Below are 12,663 nucleotides of genomic sequence, written 5' to 3'. Positions count from 1 at the left end.
GATCACACGACAGTGGTAGGCTTGATCACCAATGATAATGAGACAGCCTATAGGGAGGAGGTCAGAGACCTGAAAGTGTGGTGCCAGGACAACAACCTCTCCCTCAAAGTCAGCAAGACAAAGGACCTGATCTTGGACTACAGGAAATGGAGGGCCGAGAATGCCCCCATTCTCATCGACAGGGCAGTAGTGGAGCGGGTCGAGAGCTTTAAGTTCCTCGGTGTCCACATCACTAAGGATCTTTTATGGTCCAAACACACCAACAGAGTTGTGAAGAGAGCACGACAATGCCTCTTCCACCTCAGGAGACTGAAAAGATTTGGCATGGGTCCTCAGATCCTCAAAAAGTTCTGCAGTTGCACTATTGAGAGCATCTTGATTGGCTGCATCACCGCGGTATGGCAACTGCTTGGCATCCGACGCAAAGCGCATCAGAGGCTAGTGCGTTCGGCCCAGTACATCATCCAGGTCTTCTAAACCAGGCGGTGTCAGAGGAAAGCCCTTAAAATTGTCAAAGACTCCAGCTACCCAAGTCATAGACTGTTCTCTCTGCTACCGCACGGCAAGCGGTACCGATGCACCAAGTCTGGAACCAACAGGACCCTGAACAGCTTCTACCCTCAAGACATGACTACTATAAAGTTAGTTAAATAGCTAACAAATAGCTACTTTTTTGCATTGACTCATCACATATGTTGCTCCTACTGTTTATTATCTATCACTTTATTCCTAGTTATATGTACATATCTACCTCAATTACCTCAAACCCCTGCACATCGACTCGGAACTGGTACACCTTGTATATAGTCAAGTTATATTTACTCATTGTGTATTTCTTATTTTTTATGTGTTTTTCTTTTCTATTATTTTTCTATTTTCTTTCTCTTTGCATTTTTGGGAAGGGCCCGTAAGTAAGCATTTCACTGTTAGTCTACACCTGTTGTTTACGAAGCATGTGACGAATAACATTTTATTTGATTAAATTTGGTAAGAGAGGGAGAGAGTTGAGCGGTGAGGGAGTGGTAGAGGAGGGAGAGAGGTGAGGGGTGAGGGTTGTGGTAGGAGAGGAAGAGAGTGGTGAGAGGTGAGGTAGTGGTAGGAGAGGGAGAGTGGCGAGGGGTGAGGGAGTGGTAGGAGAGGGAGAGGAGTGGTGAGAGGTGAGGTAGTGGTAGGAGATGGAGAGTGGTGAGGGGTGAGGGAGTGGTAGGAGAGGGAGAGTGGTGAGGAGTGAGGGTTGTGGTAGGAGAGGGAGAGTGGTGAGGGAGTGGTAGGAGAGGGAGAGTGGTGAGAGGTGAGGTAGTGGTAGGAGATGGAGAGTGGTGAGGGAGTGGTAGGAGAGGGAGAGTGGTGAGGGAGTGGTAGGAGAGGGAGAGTGGTGAGGAGTGAGGGTTGTGGTAGGAGAGGAAGAGAGGTGAGGGGTGAGGGAGTGGTAGGAGAGGGAGAGTAGTGAGGAGTGAGGGTTGTGGTAGGAGAGGGAGAGAGGTGCGACTATGAATCACTTAGGTTATGGACGGAGCTTCAAAGAAGGAAATATGATATGCCCTCGAGAGTGGATGAAAAGAAGCAGACAGAAGAGATGGATTATGTTTATTTGTTCATACCAAAGGCATACTCAAACACTGTGTCAAAAACTTTACGTGCAACCTATACACAATAATTATGTACTTGATTCGAATAAAAGAAAGTTACAGTATGTTACCATAAATTTCAAAGAAACMTTGGTTTAACAGTACACTACTGTAGTTTGCGGTATTTACGGTAACATACTGTACCTGTTTGTCAATAAGATACCGTAAAAACTTTTTTTTTTTTTACAGTGCACAAAAAAGGATGATTGGAACGTCAATTTCTATTTAGGGTGACAGAGTTAATTGGTATATAGCAGCTCCCAAGTTGTTGGCTTTGCTTTAAATTAAGTTGATATGAAACAATGTAAACTTGAAACAGCTTTCAGTGTGACAGTCATTTACTGGGGCCAGTTAGGGAATATCTAAAAATTACACTCTGGATATTTACCCATACCCCTTTCATATTCAGTCTATTACATTACATTCATTATACAGTTAATGTATTTTCTGTATATCTATTTTTGAATATGGATCATTCATGAACAATGAGAGTATGCACAGAAATAGACAAACTGAGGTAGCCTCATTCACGGAACAGCCTGTACAGTGTGACACACTACAAAAACATTTGAGAGAACATTGAGCACTGCCAAAGTGAACACTGCCACTAAGCCAGCTTGAACGCACAGTGCACACTCTCCCTCTATGAAATTATTCTAATGCTTGTCTTCTGTGCAGTGAGAGATTCTAAAACGCAGAATATAAAGCATTGTTCTGAAAATAMCTGCTCCTATGCTAGGTACAAGTTCTATGTAACAGTATATTTCTCAGGTTACCAACGTTGTGTAGTTACACACAATATAGCATCAGCGGCTCCTATGCTACAGTAGATACAAACTCTTTTMTAACATTGCTAAATTTATCAGGTTACCAATATTGTGTACATACACACAGAATAGTACGAGCTCACTCACACTCAAATAGTGCTGCTTTTACAGTACACTCTTATCCTATCAGAAATGTTTCCCCTTCACTTCAGATGTAGCCCTTGTGTGGCTCTCTGGACTGACGTTGAGTATGATTCAGTTACCCTACCTATCAGTGCATTGTAAGAGTGGTGTCGAATGCACACCTTGTGCTCCCTGTAAATTGGATAGTTGATACCATGAGCTGGAGGTGTACACAGATACCTCAGACACCGTTCCACTGAAGACCTTTACTCCACCTCCTGGTGGACAGGACTACTCCTACACACACTAGGGGTGGAGCAGGTGGCACTGACCTTGCCATTCTCCGGTTGCAGTCCGTTTGTGTCCACTAGCGTCGGCATCAACCAGTCCTTTTCCACATAGGACCTGACCTCCCCTACTGTGCATCTGTTGTTAGCATTGAGCTCCAACAGCCTGCTGAACATTTCCATGGCAGCTGGGGTGAATCTCTTCCACAAGGGTGGAACTTCCTCCACGGTGGGTGCCTGGCACCAATCAGCAAACTCCTGGTAGAAGTCATCTGAGGTCACGCAGCGCTCCCAGGGGAAGTAGCCGGTGAGAATGCAAAAGATGACCACTCCYAAGGCCCAGGTGTCCAGGCTGGGCTCCACGCTGAGCGGGGGCGCTGTCACCTCCTTCTGGCCCTCCTCCAGGGCAACGGCACACAGCTCTGGGGCCATGTAGGGCAGCGTGCCGGAGATGAAGCGAATCAGAGTGCCTCTCGTCTGAGCCAGGCCGAAGTCAGCCAGCTTTACCCGGCAGCAGTGGCTGTCCAGCAGCAGGATGTTCTCAGGTTTGATGTCGCGGTGGACCAGGCCGTGCTCGTGGATGAACTCCAGGGCACTGGCAATCTGCAGGACGCAGCGCTTCACTGCACTCTCTGGGATACCCACCTGGGAGCAGAGGATTGGAAACTGTTAGAGCTTTGTGGTCATTGAGACTTGTCTAAGGTGAATTAGAAGACTGTACAGTGCATTTGGACTATTTTTAACAGTACATTGCGCTTATGGACACTCAAAAGGGTATAGATTGACAATATTCACCAATCCTCTTGATTGAATTCTAAAACATTCAATCAATGTTAGGTCACAGATTTACTATATCAAAATCAAACACAATCTTACTTTTGGTTGGATGACGGCAAAAAGGTCCCTCCCAATAACAAGCTCCTGGGCAAAGCCATAGTGCTCATTAGATTGAAAGGCGATTCCGAAGAGACCTACGATGCAGGGGTGGCAGGATAGGTGCAAGGATATACAGTACTCCCGTAAGAATCCCTGGAGCTTGGTGGAGGCTTTTGGCATCACTTTAAGAGCCATCGGTGTTCCTGTAAAACATTCCTATTTGTTATGTTTTATAACAACTTGGCAAAATGTTATGACCATAAGAGATGTTTATGAATAGAAAACACAAGAGATAGCAGACGGTATAAATGATATTAGCAGCAGCATTAGATCCAGTATTGGCAGTACACTATGACATTTGCTGTTCCAAGATGACATAGCAGTCGGTCGTGTGTTGTGTGTAAATAGCCGTTTTTTCCCCCGTATACATTTCAATCTCACTTTCTATCTATGAACTAAATATACTTTCCTGCAACCCGCCTCACCCAATGTGGTACGGATCTGCTATTTTTATTCCTTATAACTGGAACCTCCATCAGGAGCTAGCCAGCTAACTAGCTACTAGTTTTTGTTAGACACGGCTAGCGGTCTTCACCTTTTAGCTTGGACACCGCCAGCTTTAGCTCGGACAATACATGCCAGTCTGCACAGTGCGATATCAACCCAGAGCATATCGGACTGCTTCTCTCTACCACATCACCGGATTCCTGCCGCTCTGGATCATTAAACCGGATCATCGCAGCTAACTAGCTGCTACCGAGTGGCTACTGTTAGCTAACACCTCTGTCCCGAAGCAAGCACCAGTTAGCCTTGAACTAGCCACGAGCTATGCCCATATACCAGCTAATTCAACAAAACCCTTTGTTGTCAACGCGGGGCCCCGCCGATCCATCACGACCGGTCTGCCGACATGGTCACCCGATGTGGTCTCAACTGGCTTTTCTGTTGCAATGTCGCCGAAGACCCATCTTCTTGCCCCGGCCCGCTAGCTTTCTAAGCGCCGTGTCTCCCACTCGCCTAGCGTATCTATTGCTATTCTTTGGACCCTATGATCACTCGTCTACACAGCTGATGCCCCCTGGACAGTTTCAATAACACAGTACCTAATTTTGTTTATCTGTCGGCCCCAGCCTCAAACTCAGGTCCTGCATGTTCCTAACTGACCCGCTCTGCCCATTCATCGCCATTTACCCGTTGTTGTCTTAGCTCTCCCGATCAACACCTGTGACTGCTTTATGCCTCTTTCTAATGTCAATATGCCTCTCTCTAAAATCAATATGCATTGTCTACTGCTGTCTAGGCTAGTCCTTACTGTTTTATTTCACTGTAGAGCCCTCAGTCCCGATCACCTTGCCTTAGATAGCTCTGTTGTCCCACCCCCCACACACGCTGAGACCTCACCTGACGAAACCTCTCTCATCGTCACTCAACGCCTAGGTGTACCTCCACTGTACTCACATCCTACCATACCCTTGTCTGTACATCATGCCCTGAATCTACTGTATTCTACCACGCCCAGAAATCTGCTCCTTTTATTCTCTGTTCCCAACGCATTAGACGACCAGTTCTTATAGACTTTAGCCATACCATTATCCTACACCTCCTCTGTTCCTCTGGTGATGTAGAGGTTAACCCAAGCCCTGTAGACCCCAGTACCACACCTATTCCCCAGGCACTATCATTTGCTGACTTTTGTAATCGTAAAAGCCTTGGTTTCATGCTAGTTAACATAAGAAGCCTCCTCCCTAAGTTTGTTTTATTCACTGCCTTAGCACACTCCGCCAACCCTGATGTCCTTGCCGTGTTTTGAATCCTGGCTTAGGAAGGCCACCAAAAATTCTGAAATTTCCATCCCCAACTACAACATTTTCCTCCAAGATAGAACTGCCGAAGTGGGCGGGGTAGCAATCTACTGCAGAGATAGCCTGCAGAGTTCTGTCATGCTACTCAGGTCTGTGTCCAAACAGTTTGAGCTTCTACTTTTAAAAATCCACCTTTCCAGAAATAAGTCTGTCACTGTTTCCGCTTGCTATAGACCCTCCTCAGCTCCCAGTTGTGCCCTGGACTCCATATGCAAATTGATTGCCCCCCATTTATCTTCAGAGTTCGTACTGTTAGGTGACCTAAACTGGGATATGCTTAACACCCCGGCCGTACTACAATATAAGATAAACTCAGCAAAAAAAGAAATGTCCTCTCACTGTCAACTGCGTTTATTTGCAGCAAACTTGTGTAAATATTTGTATGAACATAGCAAGATTCAACAACTGAGACATAAACTGAACACGTTCCACAGACATGTGACTAACAGAAATGGAATAATGTTTCCCTGAACAAAGGGATGGGGGGGGGGGGGGTCATAATCAAAAGTAACAGTCAGTATCTGGTGTGGCCACCAGCTGCATTAAGTACTGCACTGCATCTCCTCCTCATGGACTGCACCAGATTTGCCAGTTCTTGCTGTGAGATGTTACCCCACTCTTCCACCAABGCACCTGCAAGTTCCTGGACATTTCTGGGGGGAATGGCTCTAGCCCTCACCGTCCGATCCAACAGGTCCCAGACGTGCTCAATGGGATTGAGATCTGGGTTCTTTGCTGGCCATGGCAGAACACTGACATTCCTGTCTTGCAGGAAATCACGCACAGAACGAGCAGTATGGCTGGTGGCATTGTCATGCTGGAGGGTCATGTCAGGATGAGCCTGCAGGAATTGTACCACATGAGGGAGGAGGATGTCTTCCCCTTGAGATTGCCTGCAATGACAACAAGCTCAGTCCGATGATTCTGTGACACACCGCCCCAGACCARGATGGACCCTCCATCTCCAAATCGATCCCGCTCCAGAGTACAGGCCTCGGTGTAACGCTCATTCCTTTGACAATAAACGCAAATCCGACCATCACCTCTGGTGAGACAAAACCGCAACTCGTCAGTGAAGAGCACTTTTTGCCAGTCCTGTCTGGTCCAGCGATGGTGGGTTTGTGCCCATAGGCAATGTTGTTGCCGGTGATAGCTGGGGAGGACCTGCCTTACAACAAGCTTACAAGCCCTCAGTCCAGCCTCTCTCAGTCTATTGAGGACAGTCTGAGCACGGATGGAGGGATTGTGCGTTCCTGGTGTAACTCGGGCAGTTGTTGTTGCCATCCTGTACCTGTTCCGCAGGTGTGATGTTCGGATGTACCGATCCTGTGCAGGTGTTGTTACACGTGGTCTGCCACTGCGAGAACGATCAGCTGTCCGTCCTGTCTCCCTGTAGCGCTGTCTTAGGCTTCTCACAGTACGGACATTGCAATTTATTGCCCTGGCCACATCTTCAGTCCTCATGCCTCCTTGCAGCATGCCGAAGGCATGTTCACGCAGATGAGCAGGGACCCTGAGCATCTTTCTTCTGGTGTTTTTCAGAGTCAGTAGAAAGGCCTCTTTAGTGTCCTAGGTTTTCATAAATGTGACCTTAATTGCCTACCATCTGTAAGCTGTTAGTGTCTTAACGACCGTTCCACAGGTGCATGTTCATTAATTGTTTATGGTTCATTGAACAAGCATGTGAAACAGTGTTTAAACCCTTTACAATTAAGATCTGTGAAGTTATTTGGATTTTTATGAATTATCTTTGAAAGACAGGGTCCTGAAAAAGGGACATTTCTTCTTTTGCTGAGTTTAGATGCCCTCAATCTCACACAAATTATCATGGAACCTACCAGGTACAACCCCACATCCGTAAACATGAGCACCCTCATAGATATCATTCTGACCAACTTGCCCTCTAAATACACCTCTGCTGTCTTCAACCAGGATTTCAGCGATCACTGCCTCATTGCCTGCGTCCGTGATGGGTCCGCGGTCAAACGACCACCCCTCATCACTGTCAAACACTCCCTGAAACACTTCAGCGAGCAGGCCTTTCTAATCAACCTGGCCCGGGTACCCTGGAAGGATATTGACCTCATTCCGTCAGTAGAGGATGCCTGGTTAWTCTTTAAAAGTGCTTTCCTCAGCATCTTAAAAAAGCATGCTACATTCAAAAAATGTAGAACTAAGAACAGATATAGACCTTAGTTCACTCCAGACTTGACTGCCCTTGACCAGCACAAAAACATCCTGTGGCGTACTGCATTAGCCTCAAATAGCCCCCGTGAAATGCAACAGGGAAGTTAGGAACCAATATACACAGGCAGTTAGGAAAGCAAAGGATAGCATTTTCAAACAGAAATTTGCATCCTATAACACAAATTCCCAAAAGTTTTGGGACACTGTAAAGTTGTGGTAGCCAGGTGGAAAGCATGGCAAGCCGTAGAAAAATGCTTATGGAAAGGAGGGACAAGGTGCTCTTATTCTGCATGGACTTTACAGTGTCCCAAAACTTTTGGGAATTTGAATTTGCATCCTGTAGCACAAAGTCCATGCAGAATAAGAGCACCTGTTCTGCACCCCCGCAGCAACTTGCCCAAGCAAGTCAATGCCATACAACACTCCTTCCGTGGCTATCCTACCGATCCTTGACTTCGGCTATGTCATTTACAAAATAGCATCCAACACTCTACTCAGCAAATTAGATGTAGTCTATCACAGTGCCATCCATTTTGTCACCAAAGACCCATATACTACCCACCACTGCGACCTGTATGCTCTGGCTGGTCCTCACTACATATTCACCGCCAAACCCACTGGCTCCAGGTCATATATAAGTCTTTGCTAGGTAAAGCCTCCCTTATTTCAGCTCACCATAGCAATACCCACCCATAGCACGCGGTCCAGCAAGTATATTTCACTGGTCATCCCCAAAGCCAACTCCTCCTTTGGCCGCCTTTCCTTCCCGTTCTCTGCTGCCAATGACTGGAACGAATTGCAAAAATCGCTGAAGATGGAGACATATCTCCCTCACTAARTCTAAGCATCAGCTTACCGATCACTGCACCTGTACACAGCCCATCTGTAAATAGCCCCAATTACCTCATCCCCATATTGTTATTTAGTTTTGCTCTTTTGCACCTCAGTATCTCTACTTGCACATCACCATCTGCACATCTATCACTCCAGTGTTAATGCTACATTTGAATTATTTTGCCACTATGGCCTATTTATTGCCTTACCTCCTTAATCTTACTACATTAAAACACACTGTATATAAAAAAAATTATATTGTGTTATTGACTGTACGTTTGTTTATCCCATGTGTAACTCTGTGTTGTTGTTTTTGTTGCACTTCTTTGCTTTATCTTGGCCAGGTCGCAGTTGTAAATGAGAACTTGTTCTCAACTGGCCTACCTGGTTAAATAAATGGGACATTTTTAAATTTTTAAATAATAATAATTCTAAGGGTAATTTGATACCAAAAAATTCTGCCACTTTCCAAGCTACATGAAATGAATAAAACGTTTTCTTGTGTCATTGAACCAAAGGAAAGCCCTTAGTATTTCAGCCTTTTAAACAATGAGTTGGTGTCTTACCCCTGCAGCGATGGGTGACCAGCAGAACCTTGCCATACTTCCCCCGGCCGATCTCCTTGATAATGTTGAAGTGCTCTTTGATCTCCAAGTGGCTCAGGCTCTGAGCCGTCAGCGCCATCAGTTCATCAATCAGACTGCCATCTGCAAGGCCCAGCTCGATCATCTCTCTCTCTCTGTCTCAAATCTGACAGTCAGAGAGACGTGGGTTAATTAATGTAATGATCCAATGCCTCTGCACAATTCACAGCAAACAATTATTGGAGATGCACGGATGCAAACACAGTATACAGTCTATACGGTGCATTCGGAAAGAATTCAGACCCCTTGACTTTCTCCACATTTTGTTACATTACAGCCTCATTCTAAAATGCACTAAATTGTTTTTTTCCCGTCATTAATCTACACACAACGCCCCATAATAACAGAGCATTTATTTAAAATAAATAGCACAAATATCAAATTTACATAAGTATTCAGACCCTTTACTCAGTTCTTTGTTGAAGCACCTTTGGCAGCGATTACAGCCTCGAGTGTAACGATTGTCGTCGGGAGAAGGAAAGGAGGACCAAAGTGCAGCGTGGTACGTATCCATAATACTTTTAATCAATATGAATACATGAACAAAAACAACAAAAACGACCAACGAAACGAACAGTTCTGACAGGTGCAACAAACACTAACCAGAAAATAACCACCCACAAACACAGGTGGGAACAGTAAGTATGATTCTCAATCAGAGACAACGATAGACAGCTGCCTCTGATTGAGAACCATACCTGGCCAAACACACAGAAATACAAAACAAGGACAACATAGAACACCAGACATAGAATGCCCACCCAAACTCACGCCCTGACCAACCAAAATAGAGACATAAAAAGGATCTCTACGGTCAGGGCGTGACATCGAGCCCTTCTCCCCCGATTGCGCAGTTTGGCCGGGTGGCCAGCTCTAGGAAGATTCTTGGTGGTTCCAAACTTCTTCTATTTAAGAATGATGGAGGCCACTGTGTTCTTGGGGACCTTCAATGCTGTAGACATTTTTTGGTACCCTTCCCCAGATATGTGCCTCGACATAATCTTGTCTCGGAGCTCTACGGACAATTAATTTGATCTCATGACTTGTTTTTTCCTCTGACATGCACTGCCAACTGTGGGACCTTATATAGACACGTGTGTGCCTTTCCAAATCATGTCCAATCAATTGAGTTTACCACTGGTGGACTCCAGTCAAGTTGTAGAATCATCTCATGTATGATCAATGGAAACAGGATGCACCTGAGCTCAATTTTGAGTCTCATAGCAAAGGTTCTGAATACTTACGTAAATAAGGTATTTCAGTAAATTTGCACACATTTCTATAAACCTGTTTTCGCTTTGTCATTATGGGGTATTTTGTGTAGATTGATGTTGGAATTTTTAAATACATTTTGAATAAGGCTTTAACTTAACAAAATGTGGAAAAAGGGAAGGGGTCTGAATACTTCCCAAATGCACTGTACCAAGATTATACTGTACCAAGGCAACAGAGCTTCATTTTGAGGTCACCGTTTTTGGTGGTCACAATAGAAATGTATTTATCGAGCCATTCCTAATAATTAATCTGACAGTTAATAAAGGGTGAATCACAATCGCAATCTCCAGAGAAGAGATCCATCCATAGCCAGTCTTACTACTGTAACTGTATGCATGCCCCTCTACCTCGGTCGACTCCTTTCAGCTGAGAAGCACTGGCCCACCCAGCGCTGTCTCTGTACCACAGTCATTCATACACACTAATACGACACACTCAGCACTCACTGCAAAACCTAACATTTTACGGTATCACATGGCGTGAAACACATTGATGGCATTAGATGACATGTTATGTAGACATGTTGCAGGTGTTTTGAATTATCCGTGGCGTATTTGTATGGCAAGGTGGATTACTTGGAGTCAGAACATGCTGACTTGGAGTCAGTATGGCCTGGTTATCTTGTTATGTGACAGCCTAAATACTTCTCAAAGATTGTTATATTTGTGTAGGCTGAGGCAAAATAAAATAGCAAATAATCACACAAACTGCTAAAAACACAACATCACTGGTTAATAACAAACCCAATCAGTGTTATTATCCCACAAAGTACTGTGTAGTGACAGAACATGTTGCTGTAATTGTAGCAGTAACATTATAGCGTAAATGCATATTTAAAATGTAGACAATAAAGATGGGCTACATTGAAGTAATGTAACAACATTTATTTTAAACATCCTCTTTCATAATTTCCTGTTTGAATGATGTCAACTACTACAGTAAGAAAATCTTATTCCGTTGGACTTGAAATGAGTTACCGAAATGAGTTATTTTGAATAAGTGTATAATATAATATTCTGGAGTGGATGTATGTATACAGTAGTTTATTTTAACCAGAACATTAAACATTAAACGAGATCGCTATGAATTTACACAATTCAATTACATTGTAACTCATTTCCAATGTAATTATATTTACAGAAATGTTCAATCATAAAATAGTTAGCAAAAGGAAGCAATGTGGGTTTCACAATAACTATTGATTGTTTTTCCATGTAAACATTCAATATTGATCAGTTGTAAACTGATCAATTTAGAATACTTTCAGGGTTTTTGTCATCATATGATGTATCACGCATTATCATTACAAATAATACTTTTTTGCAATACCACAAGCCTTCTCTGCAAGATGTATTTTGCAGGTGTACATAAACTACAAAATGTGTACATAAGGTGTACATAAACTATAAAATTGGTGTTTAAGTACATATAAAAATCTCATACCCATATGAAARGCATAACAAAAACAATTATTTAATTGCATTTGAATCGACATTGATCTTACTCAAGCATAAGAAATTGCATCAACCAAGATGATCAGAAAACTGACTGATGGTTATCTTACCTTTATAGTAGAGTATCACAATGGTCTCGACCAATAAATATGCACACATATGTTGCAACAAACACAATACACACACACACACACACACAAAAAAAAACATACGCACAACCAGCATGCAACTTGCATGCATGTGCCAGTTAGCGTAGTGGTGAAGCTCAGGTTTAGCGTGTGTCCCTCTGTCCTTCCATCACCTTACCGCAGCTGTGCTGTGAATCACAGGGCTGTGTGGCTGGCTGAGTGGACCAGGGTTAGAGGAGAGTGCTACCACTCGGCTACAGCTAAGACTCGGAGCCCACTTCGACAGCTGATTACAAACTGGCTGCTGCAAAGGGCACTCACACTCTTACACACACACTGTTACACTCACACTGTTACACATGCTGCTTTATAAAGCAGAAGCACCTTAACTGCTCTTGGAAGATTAAAGGTTCTGTCACTATTGGATGTACCAATATGGGCACATGCCCACACACTCACACTCACGCTCGCACACTCACACTCACACAAATACACACTAATACAGCCCCCTAGGGAACTACGAGTAAGTACATGTGCCATAATACCACTACAACCTCTCAATGTTCTGGACTGCTTCTATTAAACGACAAATGTGCAG

At 44.2% G+C, this 12,663-nt stretch overlaps 1 protein-coding gene across 2 annotated transcripts; it reads right to left on the bottom strand.

Moving 5' to 3' along the window:
- Positions 1-1,570: 1,570 nt before the first annotated feature.
- Positions 1,571-12,402, bottom strand: si:dkey-8e10.3 (serine/threonine-protein kinase SBK1). Of its 2 annotated transcripts, none has more exons than XM_023991108.2 (4): positions 12,244-12,402; positions 9,131-9,314; positions 3,682-3,884; positions 1,571-3,450 (listed from the first exon to the last, which is right to left on the bottom strand). In XM_023991108.2, exons 2-4 carry the CDS (start codon positions 9,291-9,293, stop codon positions 2,785-2,787), a joined length of 1,032 nt encoding a protein of 343 aa, XP_023846876.1. In that variant the 5' UTR covers positions 9,294-9,314; positions 12,244-12,402; the 3' UTR covers positions 1,571-2,784. The 2 variants fall into 2 exon arrangements, with proteins under 2 accessions (XP_023846876.1, XP_023846877.1); XM_023991109.1 differs by lacking the exon at positions 12,244-12,402 and adding an exon at positions 12,048-12,208.
- Between the last annotated feature and the right edge of the window lie 261 nt (positions 12,403-12,663).

This window comes from Salvelinus sp. IW2-2015, linkage group LG7 (assembly GCF_002910315.2).
Source record: "Salvelinus sp. IW2-2015 linkage group LG7, ASM291031v2, whole genome shotgun sequence".
Taxonomy (NCBI): Eukaryota; Metazoa; Chordata; class Actinopteri; order Salmoniformes; family Salmonidae; genus Salvelinus; species Salvelinus sp. IW2-2015.
This window is presented reverse-complemented; position numbering and strand designations above follow the sequence as displayed.